We start from the raw sequence: 22,989 nt of genomic DNA on the forward strand, positions 1-22,989 counted from the left end.
TCTTTCCTCTTGACCTGTAGGACTTTTCATCCCTGACTCATAGGGCATGGCTTATACATGGTCAGTAAATGGTTTAATTAATTAATTAATTAGTTAAATGTTTGGGAGGTTTACCATCATATTTCAGATTGTTGCTGGGAACTTGCATGAATGATTATTGCCAAAAATGTGTCAAAAACAAAGATTAAAAAGATTAAAGGGTATTATGCTACATACTTTTTAAAAGGAGAGAAAATACAATGAATACCTCCATGCAAGAGGAGTTTGTTACATATGTAACTGATCAAACAAAATATGCGTGTGGGTAAGATGACATAAAAACACTACAATGTATTAATAAATAAGAAGGTACACAGTAACAACCTGAATACATAGTTGCTATTTGCAAAACTAAGTCTTGTGCCTATGCCATGCCTGTGGCCATAATTTTACATTGTTGTCTTCATAAAAATGGGCGATTTTATGTATACTGCCATATAGTCAATATGTATACTGCCATAATTCAATAAACTGTCCAAAAAAACTGGCTGTCAGTCTGATGAGCTAGAAATTTTTTCACAGGTTTTATATGAGACCGAACAGTTTTCTGGAATAATTTTTTTCCATTAAGATGTTCTTCCTATGTGCGCTGCTATAAAGCAGCAGGGTTCTGCTGTGAAATAATTCATGTAATTCATGTAATACATGTAATTCCTTGCCTTTTTTTTCCCATTGCTTTGAAACCAGGATTACACTGGATTTTTCTTTTTTCTTCTATGTTTGAAGTACTTTATTTCTTTTTTGATATTTTATTTATTTATTTATTTGTCAAAGAGAGAGAGAGAGCATGCAAGCTGGCAGAGAGGCCGGCAGAGGCGGGGAGAGAAGCAGGCTCCCCGCTGAGCAAGGAGCCCAATGCGGGACTTGATCCCAGGACCCTGGGGATCCTGACCTGAGCCGAAGACAGCGGCTTAACCAACTGAGCCACCCAGGCGTCCCTTGAAGTACTTTCTGTGGGTGTTTTCTGTGTCTTGCATATTCAGCTGTTATTAGTAGCAGCAGTCAGCCCAAGAGGGTAAATCCACAGAGCAGAGAGACCTGGTTACTGACACTGACTGCTGGGCGTTGCTTTATCTTGTGTTTGTTTTAGGTTTTTGTCATCAGCAGAATCCAGAGGAATAGCGGTTACATTGTAATCGAAATTATTCAATAGGATCTAGTTTTTCTTGGAAAATGTTGTGTATTCCATCATTCTAATGGCTATATGATTGATAGGTATTCACCTACAAGTAATCAGCTAGCAGGAGGCTGGGTCTTTGGTGGGTTGGGTTTTTTTTTTTTTTTCCTGTATTATTCCACATACAAATGTAATTATCTATATTTTGCTGCTAGTCAGATTTGTTAGAATTTCTAATGCTGGTTTAGCCTTCCAGAGAATATAAAAACTTGAATGAAACAGAATGGTAGGAATTATAAAGTCTTGAATTCCTGTCCAGTAAGTGGACCTATTGATGAAATTAACTCTAAAGAAGGACGTGAGTCTGAGGCCCCTGGAGGGAAAGTAGGGCCATAGTAGAATGGCTGCTGAGACGGCTTAAAAGTGATCAGTGTTAAGTTGCTGTTACTCCAACCCATTGTGTGACTGATGTTGAAACCCTCTTGAGATTGTGATAGTACGATGAATGGCCAAGAGGAGACTCCAGAAAACAAAAACTCTCTCCCAAATACGAAAGAGCTCTATAGGAGGAGATTTGAGGAGAACTTTGAGCCATGATGGAAAATAACTTTGTGAGTACTGTTGCAAGATCATTACAGACACAGATTTGGGAAAGTGTGGACGTAGAAAAGGGAACCAATGAGAAGACCATCGTGCCTTCTTTGAAATAATCAAGTATGTGAACAAAGGAGATAAAAGTAGAAAAGTTTAGGGAATAGGAGATGTCTGTAACTCACAGATATTCACATAGTTGACTAGGGGATCATGCACTGTTTTCCAGGTACTTTTTCTTAGAGCTCCTTGCCTTCGGGGTGACAGCTAATCAAGTGATAATAAACAACAAGAGTGGGATAAGAAATCATCATAAGCTAAGTTCAGGAACAAGCCTAGCTGCCAAATAGGCTCATTAGAGATAATTCAAACTGAGTTTTCCAAAGCATTCATTTGTTAAATGTAATGAAATCGTCCTTTTCAGGAATAGTAAAGAAAAGAGCTGAGTGGCCAGCCTGTCTCTCCCAGCAAACAGATAGTGTGATTTTATCCCAGCAGGCTCACAATTCATGTTTTTGACACATGAAATGCTTTCAGTCTCTGACTTCCGTCAGTGATGCCCAAGCAGTATTCACTAAATTAAACCAGATTCACTAAATTTCATGTTACCAGAAGGGTGAGCAGGCTTTGGTTTGCTAATAGGTTGCCTTAAAATGCCTTAAAAAATGATAATTTAACATAGTGCATACATCATTCATCTTCACAATCTTCTCTTTTTTTCTTTCACTTTATTTGTTTGTTCTTTTTTTTTTTTTTTTAACCTTTTTTGGCCAGCCATATTTATTCCCCAGGACACATAGCCTTATAATAATCTATACATTGTAATCCTTTAAAAAAGCACAGGCCTTTAGGGGCGCCTGGATGGCTCAGTCAGTTAAGTATCCAACTCTTGATTTCAACTCAGGTCATGATCTCACAGTCGTGAGATCAAGTGCCATGTCAGGCTCTACACTCAGTGTGGAGACAGCTTGAGATTCCCTTTCTCTCTCTCTGCCCCAACCCCACACTCATACTCTTTTCTCTCTCCCTCAAAGTAAATAAAATCTTTAAAAAAAAACAAAAAAACAAAAAACCCCAACACTGACCTTTCAATTAAAGCCTAAGTAAGTTGTGTTAGAAACATAATATCACCATTTCTTAAAACATTAACTGTGTCCACTGTATTTGACATAGGGTTAAGTGCTTCAGGTAAGATTCAAAAATGTACAAAGTACAGTTGCTACTCTGAAGGAGCTTAATTTTAACAGGAGAGAGAAAATAAATAGGGAGAAAGGAGCTAATACTATGTAATGAAGTAAACTATTTCAAATTAATAAAGCAGCTGAGAGAGATTGGGGGTGGGGGAGGGCCTAGCTGGCTCAGTCAATAGAGTGTGCAGCTCTTGATCTCGGGATTCTGAGGTCAAGCCCCACACTGGGCATAGAGATTACTTTAAAAAATAATATAATAAAGAGATCAGGGAAAACTTTATCAGTGAGTGAGCTTCAAATTGGCCCTGAAGGAAGGTTGTAGCAAAAATGACAGCTTCTCAAGCCTCCACTCTAGCTTATATACCACAGTTTAGAAAATGGATTGCACTGAAAGTAGGCCACATAGACATCATGAGAAAAGACATGGGATTTCTTTCTTTCTTTTCTTTTTTTTTTTTTTTTTCCATGCAAAGAATACACAGAGAGCAAAGTTTGCTGGTGAGGAGAAGTGCAAATACATTGGACTTGGGTACGAAACACGGACTGCAATAAACAAGACACAGTCCCCCTCTTCAAGATGTTTAGAATACACACACCTCAACAGGAATATTCTGGGGACCTATGGTCCTCTGGGGGCAAAGTGAAAGGGCATTTAGCATAACTCAAGGGACAAGGCCTCTTGGAAGAAGTAGTACTTAAGCTAGTGGCTGTAGGTCAGGGGACTGTTGGGGGAGAGGACAGAGAAGAACATGTTCTAGCAGATGGACCAGCATGGGCAAAGACCTGGGGCCAAGAGGGAGTAGGCCACACTGACAAAGCTGCAAGCAGTTAGATACTCTGTACCTAATACTCCATTAGATCAGTTGGCCGAAGAAGGGACTAAAAATGGAAGACACCAGTTGGGAGATTGTTTTGGGAGGCCCGGGAAAGAAATTGCCTTATATTAAGTTCTGTCCATCCATCTACGTCATCTAATCTAATAAAAGCCTGAATTGTGGTGCTGGATGTTACGAATGGAGGCACAGGAATGTCTGTCCAGAAGCCAACACAAAACTAATTGAGATGTGTCCTTTCCTATCCTAGCTGTGGCAGTGACAGTCCCTGGGCCATGACTCTCATGGGGGATGCTTTAGAACCTAGAACACTACCTGACCTAAGATATGCACCCCACAGACACTTGCTTAAAAAAAGGAAGAAATGAATGCATGAATAAATGCATGACCGTAAGCGATCATGGAAAGAGAACGCCTTTAAGTCTCTAAGCTGCTTTCCTGAGTAGCAAGGCTAAAAATGAGAGAGGAAGGGACACCTGGGTGGCTCAGTTGGTTAAGCCGCTGCCTTCAGCTCAGGTCATGATTCCGGGGTCCTGGGATCGAGTCCCACATCGGGCTCCTTGCTTGGCGGGGAGCCTGCTTCTCTCGCTGCCTCTGCCTGCCTCTCTGCCTGCTTGTGTGTACTCTCTATCTCTGGTAAATAAATAAAATCTTAAAAAAAAATAAAAATAAAAATGAGAGAGGAAGAGGTGGAAGGTGATTAAGTTTGCACAGGGTAACTAGAACAAGGATAGTACAAAAATAGAGAACATAGAGGGAGAGAAATGAAGTAATAGTGGGAGGGCAGCTATGAAGAGTTCCATTTTAGAGATAGTTTGAATTGTCAAAAGGACATCCAGTTGCAATAGCTAACAGATTAAAAATACAGATCAGGATCTTGGGGGAGGAAGTCAGGGCTGGAGATAAGACTCACTGTTTTTAAGAGGAATTATTTGGTCTTGGTATGTATATCCAAATATTTGCATTTACCAGCACCAAGGCTCTCTCAGTCCACACAAGCTTCCACTGTATTAGTACATTCTAGGGCTTTTCACAGGGACCTGTGTTCATTGCTTTCCCCTCACCAGCTCCTTTCAAGACTCCTAACTCTAAAGGTGACACTTGGGAGGCAGCGGTGCTAGAAGAGTACATTGTATAGAGTGGAGGTTAAGTCCAGCCTGGCCTCTGGAGCTAAACCACCCCAATTCAAATTTTGGCCCCATCACTTAGTAGCTGTATGACCTTGGGAAAGTCTTTAATCTTTCTATGCCTTCATTTCTTCTTCCAAATAGCGTTACAAAAGTACTCTTCATAGCGTTTGTAAGGAATAAGTGAAGCAAGTCATGGTGGTTGCTTCAAACAGTTCGGGCCTATTGTAAGCACAATGTAGCTGTCAGCTAATAATATTTTTTTTTACTTACTAGTTTCATTGTATGTAAAATGCAGACAGCAATAGTGCAGACCTCATAGAGTTATTGTGAGAATTGCTTAAAAGAATCCATATAAAGCTCTTCAATCAGGACGTGGTAAGAACTGAATGGATGTAAGCAATTATTAATAGAGCTCCTACTGACAGCAACAGCTAGCAGATTCACCAGATTCCCCTGTGTCTTGCATTAGAATATCTAAGGCCAAACTGGTATGGAACCCCTAGAATATAACATGTTTAATACATTACATGTTCATCTCCAGGTGACATGATAAACATTTTATAAAAAGTTGCTATTTTTCTTGAAAGTTTTTCAGACAGTCTTCTCTTTTGTAAATATATATATACACACACAAAGGAGAAGTTTCTTGACTACAAATAAGGAGAAGGGATTAAAAACAGAATTCCAGGCCGATTGGAAAAGCATGATTATCATTTTGCCTTGGAGTTTTAGATCAGTAGCCGTTATTAATGTATTTATATGCATTTTTTTCATTAAAAAAGAAGATTGCTTGATATTAAGGGTTAGAGTTTGAATTACTTCAATTTCCAAATTATATGCCCAAAAATTTTAAACAGCTGTCATTTTAAGGAGGCTTACTTCATTTTACCTAAAGTGCTTTTCAGTCTGGAGGGAACACTTAAATGCAGTCACAAATCACTTGCGGTGTACTCACAGTAAGATTTTTTTAAAGTTAAATTTGTTTACAAGCCTGTGGAATTCAAATTTTGTAGATAATTTGCTTTTCTCCCTTTACTTAATGTAAAAGATTTTTACCTTTTTCTTCCCCCCCATAGTGCTAGGCGTGAATTTTACTCATTACAAATAAGAGCACCCAAATCCCTTTTTATTTCATTAGTTCAGCAGATTGTCTCCTAGGGGTATGGGCTGAGGACATGATTGGGCTCTGCCATGATGAGCTTATTTCGCACTTTTACCCAGAAAATCTTTATATACAAAAGGCACAGATAGTAGTTACACTCAGCGTGAACAATTACAGACTGTTGGGGAGTTTCTTCCTGATGTGCCGATGACTTACTCCCATGAATTAAGAGGCAAATGTGCTCCAAAGTGCATTAACCTTTATGGATTTTTCTTCAGTTTTCATGTTCCACTGATTTATGGTCTAAAATATGCCTGTTGCTGCTGTTTCTGAATGAGTCTCTTGTAAATCATTGCCAAATGATCTTTTTTTTGAGTCAGATAATCCAAGGAAGTTGAATATATCTCTGATCAATTCCTGTGCAACTTCTTTTCTTTCTTTTTCTCTCCCCCCCACCCCAAGTTGTTTTAGTTTGCTCTGTGCTTTAAATGTCACATCGGAGAATAAGTGAGCATGTAAGAAATATGTCCTAAAGGAGCCAATCTTGCCAGGCAGCTTCTTTGTGTGCACTGAGCTGTTTCCAGCCTTTTGCATGGCCTCACTTGGGTTGGATTCCAAAGGCCCATTTACCTCAGTACTCCATCCATTCGGGTACAGTTGTTTGTGCAAGGATAGGCTCATGCCTGGGAATGGGTTTCATTACGGGTTATCCACTGCTCTTTTTCATACAAATCATGCATGGCAGGGATTTTGAGTCTACTGTGGTCTCGTAAAAGTCTACTATTCAATTAGAGTCCAGTGCAGAACAGTGTCATCGGTACACAGGCCTCTGTTATTGGTGGGGGTTAGCCCTCAGTGTTCCATTCTCTGTGTGTCCCAAGATTCTGTATATTTACTGGATTGGGTTTGGTGGGGGGGGATCTGTAGTGGTTTTTTTTTTCCTCTTTGTAATGCCTGTGTTATTTATGCGATAGGATTGTTGTTAATATTTTTGTTTGCATTGGTGCCATAAAACCAAGACACAAAATCAAAGGTACAAAAAATTCAAGTTCCAAATTCTGGGCTTTGAAAGCATGAGTAACTCATTCCATGTCACTGTCATGAACCATGCCTCACTGTTGATTGCTAACTAAGTTTTTAATGTATGCATTTATAAATATCTGCATCATGTGGTGTGATGAAATGTGACAGTGAAGTATTGAGCCAGAAGCATGGTACTGTGTGGACTTACCTTTGAGTATTCTTGACTAGCTTAGCAGAGCTTCTGCAGACCTGCAAATATGCAACTTTTTACATAGACACCTGGGACTAAAATGAAGGGAAGAAGACAGCTCAGATTTTTTTTAAAATGGCTTTAATGTATTTTGTAGTGGAAGAAGAAGAGTCAGAGTTTCGTAGTGCAACTCTGCAGAGAGTCTAGCTTGGAAGGTACACTAGTAGAACCAGTAATTCTGAGAGATGCTGAAGAAGGTAGGTGGTCAGAGGGAGAAGTCCCTCTACACATTTCTACTGGTTCCAGTATGTGGAATCAGGAGAAAAGCCCTCAAGCCTTTCAGACGAATGTTTTATGTGCATTATACAGCCAAAAATACCAGGACATATATGTGATAATATACAGCAAAGTTAGAAAGTATCAAAGTGAAAAGAATTAATGTATTGTATCTTGTATGATACAGAGTATATACAAATGTATATACTAAAAATGTAATGAGCGATAAACTAACATACTGTTCATGAGAGAGACATGACTGAATTTCCTGTGCTCCAAAAGCCAGAGGAATATGAATTTTCTGAAATCGGCACCTCTGATTTTGTGTTTTGATTTTATGGAAAGATGATGTTTCCCCTTAACTGGGTTCAAGTTATGCATTTTTGGCAAAAATATCAGAGAAGTGATGTTGTGCTGTTCTCTCTCTTTTCAGGAGGTACATATCAGCTTGTCCCATTGTTGCTAATGTTCACCATAGAATTAAAAAAACTTGCTAGGTGTGAATGTTAGGAATACATATTTGCTGTGAGTAACTACTTTTATTCAAATAAAAAATATCATTGCTCGCATTGCAACTTCTGAAATATAATATAGGCCCTTCATGTTCAAGGGTATTTCCAGTTCATGGCAGCCGTAATTCTGGGCTGAGATAAAATGGAAGAAATGGAGCTTTACAGTGAAACAGAATTTTCAGTGAGGAGGATGGGCTATCCACAGAGCTTGGGAAGCTTGAGTGAAATTTTAATTAGTTTATGATTTCCCTGGATAGAAATAAAATCAAGATAAAAATTTTGAAAATACCAGGTCACATATGGGTAGTGTCCTTCCATGTGCATTCCAAAGGCCACACACTTGCTGTAAGAAAGAACAAGTTTAAAATACAGGTCCTGACTATGGACATATTTTAGGAGGCCCCCTAGTTGGTGGCATTCTGAAAGCAAAACCTTTGGTTAAATATTTACGAATAGCAGTATTAGAATTTGGGAAATGAGATCCATGCTTTAGACATCCAAGTGCATGAGAATCTGTTGTCTCCTTCCATGTGTTTTTTGGTTTATCTTGCTTTACAGCCTTGGGTTTAGGAGGCTGATCTGAATAAGGGTCCTCCAAATCCTGTGATTAGATGCTCTACATATGGCATCACGTAGCTTCTTTTCTTTGGTCTCCTTCTCCTCCTTCCCCTACACACCAGCGTACCTGGGCTTTTGTTTGCCTTCTCATCTTTCACAGGTTGGGAATCCCTAGTGGGAAAGCACTTCACCAGATTAGATAATACCCTTCTGACAGGGTTCCATCTTAACTTTGAAGTGAAGTGTTTTCTTTCCTAATGAGAATCTTTTTGCTGTTAAAAATTCAGTGCTTTCTTACTTCCATAGAGCTGATTAGGAGCATTGTTGGAAAAACTGAGCTTTTTGATGATTTGCCTCCACACCGTTGACACTCTCTCTCCTATCTCCCATTCAACAGATCAGTTTTCAAGTACTTAAACTAGGTAAAAGGAGCCATGCAGTACGTTGTGGCAATCTGGGGGGAAATAAAATGTTGAGTCGCCCATGAAAAATGATGAGGAGTGACTCCTGATAACTTGGGGGAATAATTCAACAGTAACAAAATGAAGATGTTCCCTGTAAGGTTATCTATAATAAAGCCATAGGGCAGCATTAATATTCCCTAATAGATGTTTGGTTGAATAATCTTGTGTTCATTAGTGGGATGGAATAAGTCTATAATACTCTGCAAAAGAACAGAATATAAAGTCGTGTGAATAACCATCTTGTACTAAGTAAAAAAACAATGCTGGGTATATGGTCAAGGACTCAAGAACGTTCTTTCAGTAAAAGGCAACTGTTAACAGTGAGGTGCTTCCTTTTTTAAATATTTTATTTGGACCTCTAGTCCCAGTTCTTGGGAGGAAGGCTGTATTTGTCACAGAGGTCGTACCTTAGTTTCAGGAACCACAGGTTGAAGTTAAAAGACCTGTTAATTTTATTCACTACTCCCTTTACCAAATATTTCCCGAGAGCCTACTATGTGCTAGCCATAGAGTACGCAGTACTAAGCTCTGAGGATATAGAAGTGAATAATTTACACTTGACCCCAGCCACCTGGGGCTTTGGTTTTCCCTCTATCAATTTGTTCCTGAAATAGGGTATTAATCTAGTGGTCCAAATTGCCAATTATGGGCAAACAGGAAAAGGTAGGAGGAAGGTGAAAAAAAATCATAAAAAATATGTTCCACTTACCTCTACTCTCCAGCCTCACTGAGGTTAATATCCTGATAGTAATCACAATAATAGTCACTACGATTTACCCAGCATTTCCTGTGTTCCCACTTCTGTGCTGAGTTCTTAACTTTCATTTTCCTCCTTGAATCATCAAAACAATCATCTGTGTTATCAGATCCATTTACACAATATAGCAGAAAGGTCAAGAGAGGCTAGATAACCCACCCAACACTGTGGAGTCACGATTCAGCCTCAGGAATACCCACTCTAAGCGTTCTGTTGTGGCCTTTCCACTCCCCTCGGTTCTTCCTCTCTGCAGTAACCCAAGTCTCATTTACCTTCTGGCTGTTTAGGAGAGTCTGTCTTCTGTGTCCTTCTTGCCCAAGAAAGAGCCGTTTGCCCATTTCATATATTTGCTCCCCCTTTTTAATGAGAATAAAAACGGGCTGATCAGACAGCCATGTTCTTTCTTTCTTTCCTTCTCTCGTGCATGGTTCACGTTTTCTGCACAGTGAGGGGGCGTGCACCGGTCTGAATGCGGATTTGGGCATATGTTGCATGGGTCCCCTTGAGTTAGAGATGACAACATCAACCTGGATGTGTCCTTCTAGACTAATGCGTGTGCTATCGGGAATAAGAGATTTGTATTGGGAAGAAGTCACGCCGCTGAAAGGGATGGGAGCCCCGCCCCTCCATTGGCGCTGCTCAGCACAGTTTCGTATTTTGGGAACACCAAAGTCAAACAAAGGACTAGGAAAAAAAAGGAAAATATGGATAATTTAGAGCCTTCTGCCACTGTTTAGGAGCAGATTAACTAGTCAAAATATGTCTTTAACAAATGATAATGATTTTGAAAATGTAGGAAGTCCTCAGAAAACTCTTTCTGAAAAGAGTTAGGAGGCATTCTGATGATTGAGTCCCATAATACTAGAAAATTATAAAATGAAAAGGTCTTTGGTGTGGTTACTCATAAGCAAATTAAAAACAGTGGTTTTCTTTTAGAGGCAGACCACAGGGAAAAGATACACCTGGGTTCGGGGAAATTTCTCTGAGGGTTAGAAGAGTCAGAAGGGGTCAAAGTTGCAGGATGTGGGATTTGGGGATTTTTAAATTATGGTTAACTCTCCACATTTATTTCTTCATTTTTCCCCACCTTCTTCCACTCCCTCCCTTCTTAAAGATTTATTATATCTTGTGTGGTGGTCATGCCTTTACTCCCTTTCCTTGTGGATAAAGTCAATTAAGAAACCTCATTGAGGTTTCTCTTGGCTTTTCAATGTCTGCTTTCTTTCCTCCATTCTTTGGCTTACTTTGTCATTGTGATAATACTGTACGTATAAACCCTCTCTTCCCTCCATCCCCCCAGGTGCACGCACGCACACACGTACACACACACACACTCACACTCACACACACACACACACACAAAGGTTAATGGAATGTTAACTGCTGATATGCATGATGTATTTATTTATTAAGTAAAGGAAGCTCTTTATTAGGTCAAACAGCTAAACTTAAAGAACATTTATACACCAAACTTTAAATGTGCTCTAATTAGAAAGCAGTTTATGAAATACATTCTTTGGTATGTATAGGTAATTCTTTATATTTTCTAATTTAATGTTATTTGAGTAGCTGTTATATTCACAGTCTTTAAAAATCCCATGATTCTAAGAGCTCTTTTCTGTTTGCTAGCTGGGACACTGTCTGATTCATAAATTGTTGGATAAAGCCAGTTTGACCTTTAAAAAAAATCGAAGATGATCGCGTTAAAGTTGTAATCGAAAAGTCTAACTCCCACTTCTCTTCCAGACCCCACTTCATCCCTGCTTCCTGCGGGAACTCCCTTTGATTAGGTTTTTTTGTGTGTGTGGGTCTTCCCAGGCTGTCTTTATAAGAAAATAAACAGGGGCACCTGGGTGGCTCAGTGGGTTAAAGCCTCTCCCTTCGGCTCTGGTCATGATCCCAGGGTCCAAGGATCGAGCCCCGCATCGGGTTCTCTGCTCGGCAGGCAGCCTGCTTTCCCACTCCCCTCTGCCTGCCTCTCTGCCTACTTGTGATCTCTGTCTGTCAAATAAATAAATAAAATCTTAAAAAAAAAAAAAGGAAAGATAAGAAACAAATGAGGATGCATAACTTCTACAGAAAGACTAGTATGCAGAGTACTACCAAATAACACATTGATCTGCAACTCACTTTTCTTGCTGAACAATTTGTCGTGGAGATCTATTCATGGTGTGTCGAAAGCTTCTGCATTTGAGGGTTGAGGTTGGCACAGTATTCCAATGTATAGATAACACTACAGTAGCTTTGATTAATCTCTACATGATGGATTTTTTTTTTTAGTTGTTTTGTCTTTTGCTGTAAAAAAAAACAATGCTACACTGATCTGTGTAATCATATTTAGCTACAGTTGTCAGAAGAATTTCCCACAAGTGGGGTTTCTGGGTCAAAAGGAAATGCATTTGTAATTTTGAATGATGATGCCGACTTGCTCTTCATAAGGGTCCTACCATTTCTCATTCCCATCGACAATGCATGAGGATGCCTCTTCCCACACATACGCCAAAAGACTATGCTTTTCAAGTTTTTGGAATCTGCTCAATGTGTGGATATAAAAAATGACATCTCAGTATAGATTACTTTTCATTTTTTTCACTGGGAACAAAGTTAAGAATTTGTTCTCATGTTTAATGGCCATTGTATTCCTTTTACTGTAAATTATCTTTTCTTGTTCTTTAATCATTTTTTGACTAAATTGTTTGAGTTTTTTCCTAAATCATCTGTGATAGAAGTTGCAAATATATCTTCCCAGTTAATCATTCAGTTTTTGTCTTTATTCCATTTGACTTGATTTCATTTCATTTTCATTCTCCATTTTTTTTCAAAGAAAATTTAAAATACAACACAGTCCATACTTTGCTTAGCATTGTGGAAAAGTAAAAATCACTGTGCAAAACAATGTTAATCACTGGAGATAACCACAATTGTTTCTTGACTTCAGAAACTTTTTGCCAAAACTTGAAAAACTCCCTTGCTGTCCATTATAAATACATCAAAAAATGGAAAACTTAGAAAACTAATATGTACTTAGCACTCTGTGACATTAGAAACGTTAGGAAATAAAGGATTTTGTTAAAATCTTGGTCAGTGTAGTTTGACCAGTGCTTCCTGCCTTCTTTTTGTCATGTACTTTACAATACACAGCAAGCGTCTTTTCTAGGTATTGGTGAAATGTCATACTTGCCTTAGGTCTGGATCTGCCAGCATTTTATTCTTTGCTTTTCAGTTTTATGAAACATCTTCAAGTGTTCCCTTAGGGTACAATTTGGGCTCCCTCACTTCCCCTGGGATGCCTTCATCCCTTTCGCCACAAAGACTTTCCTTGGTGAGGTAGATAAGTTCACCTTCCCTCTGACTGGGTTTGCCTCTTAAAGGGGGGCATGTCAACATTCTCAGCTGTTTCTTCTATAAATCCACTTACATTCCATTCAAATTTCACTCCCAGTGTTATCACTGTTAGTTTGTTTTTGTCTGTATTTCTATCCCTTTTGGCCAGTTCCCTCTTTTAATTATCCATTTTTGCAAAATGCCATGTGGGCTTATCACTGGGAGTCAGGGAGACAACACAACTACACGCTTTGCTGCCTGAACATGAACCGAGTAACAGATGTGCAGTTATCAATCACTGTCAGACTCTGAAAGAAGTGACATGATTGATCCGCTGATCGTGCTGAACTTCAGTTATTTACATAATTTCTGGACTGGAGAAGTAGCAGCAAAGTTTTCATCTTATGCCGTTGCCATTACTCACAGTTAACATATGTAGTAACTGGAATTTAAACCTTGTTTCAAGGGGACTGGTGTAACTAAGAGGCAGTAACTTAAATCTGTGCATAGCAAAACCACATAAAGCAGGAAGAAAAAGTACAAAGAAGAATGTAACAAACATCTGCATCCTCATCTGTGAGTTTGGACAGTTGCTGACATTCTGTTCCCTGTGCTTTAAGTGTTCCCGATAAAGGAAACAGATCATTACAAATAAGGTTGAAATTCTCCTTTTTCCCCACCTTCCTTTCTGTTCTCTTTCTTTACCTCCCAATTTATCATCATCTCTCTCCCCTCCACCCTTTCTTTTTTTTTTTTTTTTTAATTTGGGTATAGTTGTCACAAATGTTGCATTCATTTCAGATATACAACTTAGCCATTTGACAAGTTTATACATTAGACTGTGCTCACCGCAAGAGTAGCTACCATCTGTGCCATTATATCACTATTACGATATCACTGACTGTATTCCTTACACTCTGCTTTTTATTCCTGTGACTTACTCATTCCATAACTGGAGGCCTATATTTCCCTCTCCCTTGGCTTATTTTGCATCTCCCCCCGGTTGCCTGCCTCCCACCACTTCCCCCATTGCCGCAACTATCAGCTTGTTTTCTGTATTTACAGTCCCGATTCTGCTTTCTGTTTGTTTACTCATCTTTTTAAGATTCCATTTATGAGCAGATCATATGGTATTTGTCATTCTCAGTCTGATTTATTTCACTCAGTGTAATACCTTCTAGGTCCGTGCGTGTTGTCTCACATGGCATGATCTCATTCTCCTTTAATGGCTGCGTAATATTCCAGTGTGTGTGTGTGTGTGTGTGTGTGTGTGTGTGTGTGTGTCTGGTGGGCTTAATTGGTTAAGCATCTGTCTTCGGCTCAAGTCATAATCTTGGGGTTCTGGGATTGAACCCTGCTGAGCAGGGAGCCTGCTTCTGCCTCCCCCCAGCCCCTCCCACCCTGGTTATGCTCCCCTCACGTTCTCTCTCAAATAAATAGATAAAATCTTTTTAAAATATTCTCTTGCATATATATACCACATTTTCTTTACCCATTCATCTATTGATGGACACTTGGGCTGCTTCCATGTCTTCATTGTTACAAATAATGCTGCAATAAACATAGGGGTGCGTATATATTTTTGAGTTAGTGTTTTCGTTTTCCCTGGGTAAATACCCAGGAGGGGCATTACTGATCATATGGCATCACTATTTTGAATTTTCTGAGGAAACTCCACACTGTTTTCCAGAGTGACGGTAGAGTTTACATTCCCACCAGCAGTAAACAAGTGTTCCTTTTTCTTCACATCTTTGCCAACACTTATTGTTTCTTTTCTTCTTGATTCTAGTCATTCTAACAGGTGTAAGGTGATTATCTCCTTGTGGTTTCATGTAAAAGAATGAAACTGGACTCTTTCTAACACCATACACAAAAATAAACTCAAAATGGATTAAAGACCTATTTATGAGCCCTGAAATCGTAAAAATCCTAGAAGAGAATGCAGTAATTTCTCTGACATTGGCCATAGCAACATTTTTCTAGATATGTCTGCTGAGGCAAGGGAAACAAAAGCAAAACCAAACTGTTGGGGTTATATCAAAATAAAAAGTTTTGCACAGCAAAGGAAACCATTAAGAAAACAAACATCCTGCTGAATGGGAGAAGATGTTTGCAAGGGACATATCCAATGAAGAGTTAGTATCCAAAATATATAAAGAACTTCTATAACTCAGTACCAAAACAAACAAACAAACCTATAAAATGGGCAGAAGACCTTAATAAACATTTCTATAAAGATATACAGATGACTGGGGCGCCTGTGTGGCTCAGTGGGTTAAGCCTCTGCCTTCGGCTCAGGTCATGATCCCAGAGTTCTGGGATTGAGCCCTGCATCGGGTTCTCTGCTCGGCAGGGAGCCTGCTTCCCTTCCTCTCTCTCTGCCTGTTTGTGATCTCTGTCTGTCAAATAAATAAATAAAATCTAAAAAAAAAAAAGATATACAGATGACCAACACACACATGAAAAGATGCTCAATATCACTAATCTTCAGGGAAATGCAAGTCTTCCCCTTTTTGGAACATTCTGTCTATACATATAAAGATCTCAGGGAGAAATACGCAGTATTTGGGGGTGTGCTTTTAAATTTGCCCTTTAGTTTGTTTACTGTTCATCATGCCTCTCCTCGCTTCTTATATTCTTATTGCCTTATTGATCTTTTGATGTCTCCCTTTTTTTCCCCCTGAGTTTAGAAGTTGTGTTTTCTGTTTTGTCCTATTTCTATTCAATTAGTGAAAAAACTTAGGAAAGCAAAAAAACTAATATTGAAACAAATAATAAAGTGATTTATTAAATAAATAAATCAGAATAAAATAAGAAAGAAATAAAATAAATAAAATAAAATCAGAAAGAAATAAGAATTCTGGGACTCTCCCCTCACCTCTCCATGGAAAGAGAGGCCAAAGCTAGAAATACCAATATGTGTTTTGTGATATTTCCAGAAGTATTCTTCTGATACATTTAACAACTGTTTTCTTCTGTTCTCCAGATTTATTCAAGAGATCGAGCATGCCCTGGGACTTGGCCCAACCAAACAGTGCCCTCTTCGAGACTTTCTCACCATGTACATCAAAAACATCTTCCTCAATCAGGTCTTGGCAGAGATCAACAAGGAGATTGAAGGTGTCACCAAAACATCTGACCCCTTGAAGATCCTAGCTAATGCAGACACCATGAAGGTGATGGGGGTGCAGCGGCCTCTCCTACAGGTAAGAATACACTTTGACCTTACCTGTTTTTGTCAGCGGTTTTCATTAACTTGGCAAGAGACACAAATTACAGAAAGAAAGAGAATTACCATCTGTTTCCATATTCATCAGAGACGAAACAAGAAGAAATAAATTAAACCGGCACTGGGGAAATTTAGAGCAAACGTAGAGATAATGGAAATTCCTTCAGATCTTGAAGAAAAAAGTGGTTGGCTTTGCATATGGGAGGTGGTGAGTCTCATTGACATGCAGGCAACTCCTCATTATTTGCACGGAACTTGTCCCTGAAGGGGATTCTTTTTCCACTGGTGAATGTACCAGGCGTATGAAGGATGTCAGGGAAGGAAGTTATTGTGCCGAACCTCAACTACCAATAAGGAAACCCTTGTAGTACCATTTTAGGGCAGACTTACTGTTAAGAGCTCAGCCAGCTCACAGTGAATTTGAACCTCCCAGCAAACTGGCCTTTAGAAGTCAGATCATTTATATTCAAGAGCTCATTAATACTGAAAATTTTACTTTGATTATATAAAGAAATGGTTTCCAGGCAACAGAAATGAAGCAATTTTTAGTAGATACTTGGATATATAGGCTTGAGGTATTTGTTTTATATCCATTTTAGCCAGTGACTTGAAGGTAAATCTAAAACTAAAAGAACATGAGTATGAGTTTAAATTTTATAGGTACATTAACTATTATTACATACTGTGATTGTATCTTTATAGTGTTTCTTCCTTTGGGAGAATGATGGGTGCAATAGCATATTTTTACAGAAGTTGCATGATTCGATATTATCTCAAAGCACGGAAGGCTTGAGCTCTTCAAAGAAAAGTTGTGTAAATGGAAAAGAGTTCTACTTTAGTTGCTTGCCCTTACCTGCCTTTATATGTGTGTTCCTTGGTTTTGCCTTCTTTATACCTTAGAGTTAATATAAATCCTAGACCTTTCATAGGCAAGTGCTCTAGTTACAAGTGTTCTTTTTTATGGGCAAACTCTTCTGTGGTGTTGAGAAACAGGTGTAGAGGCATTCGCCTCTCCCAGAACTTGAGTCCTAGCATCACACCTAGGAAAGGGTTTGTTTGGATCATCTGGCTCTGTCTGAGATACATTCCTTGTGAGGGATCTGTACTGAGTGCAGGGTGCGGGGAAGGGAGAACAGCAAAGGCATGCGCTCACTGGTCCCTCCACTGGATTACTCTAACTCTGCCTCTTTGCGTGTCTGGGACCTTCTTCTCTGAGACTCCGTTCAGATGGCATCCCCTCTCTCCGCCAACCCCACTCTCTCCCTGGCAGCTTTTCCTGACTATCCTACCTAAGTAGGATTATTCTGCATTCTTCCCTCCCTCCGACACCCCAATCCAGTCCAGCACTGAAGCTGAACTCCCTGGACTGTTTCACCAAAGTTCCCTTGCCACGTAGCTTAAAATCTGGTTCTGCCAACAGCGGCAGACAGGCAGAGAGGTAAGAGAAGAAAGAGATTAGGGCTGTTTCTTATCTCCTTCCTCTCTACTTTGGATCACTGTTCTGGCTGTGCGTACATCCCTCCAGACGTGCTGCCAGGTGACACCTGCTCCATAGCTCCAGCCCTGATCGGGCTCTGGTAACGCCATTTCTTCCCCTTGCCCCTTGACGAGCTTTCTGCTCTTGCTAGTCTCTGGGCACCTTACCCATCCCTCATTGCTTCTTTCAATTCTGCCCATACCTCTGTAATTCTGTCTCTGCATTAATGTTTCCTCATTTGAATCCTCTGCATAGAATTCTCTTTTTTTTTCTCCAGATCCTGAATAAATCTCCCCAGTCACTATTTGAACACTGATTCTTCTTTCATCTTTACACAACCACCATATTTATTAGTTCATTGATTTCCTAACTTATTATCTGTCTTTTCCCAATAGAATGTAAGTTCCAAAAGCATAGTACAGTACCAGACAGCAGGAAGGTGTTCAATAAATAATTTATTGAAGGAATGTGTACAGGCTTGGAGAGATGGATAGATGGATGGATGGATGGATGGTTGGTTGGATAGACACAGTGGATAAGTTCTGAGAGTTAGAAATAACTACAGAGTCAGCACGGGAAGACCAGAAATAGAGAGTGACAAAACCTTTTTTGTATCTAGCTTTGGTCTGACCCTATCATTAACTTCCTCTCATTCAGAAAAAACTTTCAGTATTTCTGTCCCCACAGTGTCACGCTCCCTGCTGTGCAGAGCAACTTTAATATGCTTAGTGTACTGAATTCCTAAGAAAACAAAGGCAACAATGAACTACAGAGCATATCGGCATATTAAAGATGCTGGCTTGTTGTACATGATCATTTTCAGCTTGAGTAGCAAAAACACTTTAAAACTCAGAACTAGTTGACTATAATCTGGACCATGTCAGGGCCACACTTTGCCAGCTCAATGACACCTTAGGGCGGCCTACTGCCATCTTATTAAGTCACTCCCAGCCTCGTCACCAGCCGTAGTGTTACTATGATTCTTATTTTCTCAATCGATTATTCCATTCTGAGGGATAGATGAGAACTCCAACTTCCCCTGTCTTCTCCCTGACCAAGTCAAGATAGAGTTCTGTGTAAGTAAGTAAATCTTTAAAGTCATTTGATTTATTAATCCCCAAATGTGTTGTTACAACCCAAACACCTGCTTTCGTATTTATTTTGTTGCCCTTTCTTAATTCATAAAAATTTTATTTTCTGAGAATGTAAATTAGTTAGACCATATCAATAAATTTAATATCCTCAGAGTAATGAGATCGAAAAAGTAATGAGATGGTTATTTTCCTCTTGCACCTTGAGACATTCTCTTGCTTTTTAATCTTTGTAAGCTGTTTTCAAACAGAATTTTCCATGGTCAAGTTTCAATGTTCCTTAAATGTCACTGTAACATTTTTATGCCCAGCTAATTGTAGGTGACTAATCTGAAGAAAAAAAAATAAACAATTCCCAAAAATTTCTGCTGAGAATCCAAAACAACTGTTGAGAAGGGAGCTTGGAGAAACTCACATACGTGTAAAAGATGCGGTGGGCAAAGTAGTCAGTTACTTGATGTTTAAAAAAATGTCCTTTTAAGTCATTCCCGCTGCTAGACTGTCCATTGGGTCTCCTACTGCACCTTTGCCCTAAGGCAGCTCCCAGCATCACACAGCATCAGCACAATGGGGTTCTCCGTGGTGGGGGGGTCGGGAGGACAGCTGTCTCAGCGCTGCTTCCATCTGTTTGGTGATGCGTGGATGAAGGGGCCCCAGGAGGGTCTGTCCTTACCTCTGAGAAATGTCATCTGGGCAGTATAGATAATCTCTTACAAGGGGGCATTTCCGTGGGTGATAATATGCTTTCCAATCTGTAATTTCACCATCTAGGCACAGAACTCACAGAAGGGAAGGAAGAGAATAGAAAGGTGATGAGAGACGCCATCTTATAGGTGAATCAGCTGTGCCGCTATCGGCCCCAAATGGTACACGCGTCGTACAGATAGTGATAATAGTAACAGTTGTATTCCTAGTAGTAGATAGTAGTAATGATAGCAGCTAACACTTTTGGTAGCATGTACTATGAGCCAGACGCAATTCTGACTGTTGGCTGCGTGTCGACTTGTGGTTATGTGTACTGGCAACAGCTTTGTGAGGGTGGTGTTCTTATGATGGGGAGGAAATGGAAAAATTGCGAAATGAAATCAAATGCCCACGGTCACAGAGCTAGCAAGTACTGGAACTATAATTCACACTCAAGCAACCTGACCCTGGAGTCCAGTGTCCAAATGAGTTCTACTGAAAATGTAGCCCGAGGAGTGTGCTTGTCTGCAAGCTATTTGTTACCAGTCTGCTGTGAGAGGTACAGAATTTGAGAGAAAGCATTAAATGCCCTCCCTCCTTTTAAAGGAATTTAACATTTGCCTGTTGAAACTAACCAAAAAAAGGGGGGGGAGGAATTTGTGTTTTGTATATCTTTGTGGTTTTAAATTTTTTTATTAATCAATTTCTGATGTATTTTGTAAAAGTATCAATGTATGACAGATGGGGTGTTGGGGGGCCTGGGCTGGGCTCTCAGCACAGTTAGGGGCACACTGCCCTACATCTCTTACTCCGTGATACTGCCTCAGAGAGAAAGGAGTGAAAGCACCAAAGCAATCATCTCACCTTGGTGCCCAAGGCACTTTCCAACAGATGAAGTCACTTGAATAATTTTGGCAGGGGCTTGTGTCCCAAGTCCTCAGCTCCTAGAAGTGTCTGCTGTAGAGGAGGTATTCAATATTTAATACATGGACGAATGGCTGAGTGATGGAAAGTGAATGAATCAGTGAGGCCTTCCTTAGTGCAAGCACATGTGTGTGCATGTCGTCCCCCCACGATTCGTGCTTGTGGGTTTCAGATTGTTGGCAACCCTTAAATTAAAATGTTACTGTTCTTATTCCTCTGATGGCATCCACATGAACGCAGAACTGAGCACACCTCGTGTTCTTATTCTCTGGTTCTTCTGTTGCCATCCCCCACCCCCAACCCCCACAGCCCCCACCTCCGCTCCTGGCCCCCTTTTTTTTTTCAAAATGGCTTCCACCTGTTGCAAGGCGAAGCATCCTGATTCAAATTAAGGCAGTCTCTTAGGAGACAGGAAATGAGCACCCTGGCACTCTGGACATGGAGCTATGGCAGCTGTCTGTTGAAAGGGACATCCTTTCAGTTACTTTATGGATCTGTAGGAGTCTCCACAGTTTTCATGGGAAACACCCACTCAGTTCTGGGAGAGGTCGTTTAATTCATTTCTTCTTTAGTGTCTTTGTCCAAAAAAGGGGGTGGGTGGTTTGAAGGCTAATGCTGAGTGAGGGGTTTTGTCTTTTACCTGTCAGACTGTTGAATGGGCATCCGACTGGAAAGCTGTCTCCCCCACCCCCAATGGAATAGGCTACACCCGTGCTCCATAGACAGCAGTCTGTCCTCCGAGTCAGGCTCTGCATTTGTACACTATCGGCGTGTGACTTCCAGGCACGTTTAGAGCTTGGGAAGCACTCCTTTGCCCCAGCGCAACCCAGGGAGCGGTCCCTGGGCTGTCAGCATCTGCATCACTTGAACAGGTGAGGAATGCAAGTTCTTGCAGGAATCTTTGTTCTAACCAGCCCGCCCACCCCCTGTAATTTGGATAGAGACTGAAGTTTTGGAAGTACTGCGCTCCATCACAACGCCATGCCCAGCTGGAGGTTAGGAAATAGGATTTAAGCTGTGGGCTCTTAGCATTGCAGTGAACAAAAGAAGTCACTAAAAAAAAAGAAAACACACACACAAAGTTATCCAGCTTTGTTTCCTACAGGCCCAGAAATTGTAAAAACAATATTTGCAGTGACAGCAGAAGCTGCTTCCTAGTCTAGCACATTGCTGATTTTTACGGAGTTCTTTCCAAACACAGGATGAGCCTACAATTTTCTGGCTCGTGCAGGGATGAGAGGAAGAGGCAGATTTCCTAATGCCTAGGCTCGAATTCCCACATCATTGGAGGAAAAACACAGAAGCTGTGCAAGTCAGGATGCAGGCATTCTTGAAACATTTAAAGCCTTTTTTTCATTTCCCTCACTGCCCCAGGATTTGTCAGACTACTTCCAAGACGTGTCATGGCCAGAGTTGCCCGCTAACGCCACACCCGTCTCTTCTGCAGCTGTGGGAGTAGGCAGTGGTTCTCAGCCTCGGTGCCCATTTGAATCACCCGGGAGCTTTCGGAAAACAGCGTCTGCCCAGATCCCAGAGATTTGATTCGGTTGATCAGGAGTGGGGCCTGGGCATCAGTGCCCTGAAAGATACTTAGATGGCTAGGGCCACTGGTCTGGATCTTTCTACTTTGTAGGATCAATCATTGCCCTGAGAGGAAGTGTATACAGAATTACAGTGGAGACATTCTTGAACTCAGTGAGGCCTGTGATAAGAGAGTTCGCTTTGATACTTTGCACCGTCTTCGATACGTAAGCCTTGGAATCAGATACAAATGATTTTACATCACAGCCATTTCATCTGATAACTTGGCGGCCAGGACCAAATTGTTCATTTCTCTGTACCTACTTTTCCTCCTCCATGAAACGAGAATAATAAAAGAGGTGTCCTAAGAACCCAGGAATTATTTCTAGTGATTAGGTGGAGTCCTGTTTGTAAAACGTGGCTCCTTCCCTCCCTATGTCACATATGTGTGGATTGTAGCGTGATGTGCTCTCGCCGTTACAGACTTCTGACCTGCTGACTTCTCCACCCCTGCCATCAGTCTCGATTTCAGAACCCCCCACATCTCCTCTCCTCGCTAATTTGTATTTCCCTGCTCCTGTCCTTTGTACGCCAGCACCCACCCAGGAACCTCCGTTTCCTGCCTCCCCCAACCCTAGCGTGACAGCGAGGGGGGATACTATTTAACCTCCTTCTCTTTTTCCTGGAGGTGGTCCACTGGTTGTTTTTCAGCAGCCGAAGTAGCACGTGGTGTTTATTGCCATGAAAGCTGGCGTGTCTGTTTCCTAGACCAACCGTAACAAATGACCACAGTTTGGTGGCTTTAAGCACCGGAAACGTGTCCTGTCACAGTTCTGGAAGCCAGGGGCCACATTCCCTCCTAAGGGCCTAGGGGAGGACCTTCCCTTGCCTCTTCCAGCTTCTGGTGGGTCTGGCATTTCTTGGCTTCTAACAGCATAACTCTGATCTGTGCCTCCA

At 40.6% G+C, this 22,989-nt stretch overlaps 1 protein-coding gene across 1 annotated transcript in view; it reads left to right on the forward strand.

Annotated features, from left to right (window-relative positions):
* EXOC4 (exocyst complex component 4) overlaps positions 1 to 22,989 on the forward strand; it is a 730,059-nt gene that overhangs the window by 502,237 nt on the left and 204,833 nt on the right. Inside the window, exon 11 of the mRNA XM_059171891.1 lies at positions 16,093 to 16,312. Within this exon, the coding sequence (XP_059027874.1) occupies positions 16,093 to 16,312 (220 nt within the window). The remainder of the gene's footprint in view (positions 1 to 16,092; positions 16,313 to 22,989) is intronic.

Source organism: Mustela lutreola, chromosome 4, assembly GCF_030435805.1.
Source record: "Mustela lutreola isolate mMusLut2 chromosome 4, mMusLut2.pri, whole genome shotgun sequence".
Lineage (NCBI taxonomy): Eukaryota > Metazoa > Chordata > Mammalia > Carnivora > Mustelidae > Mustela > Mustela lutreola.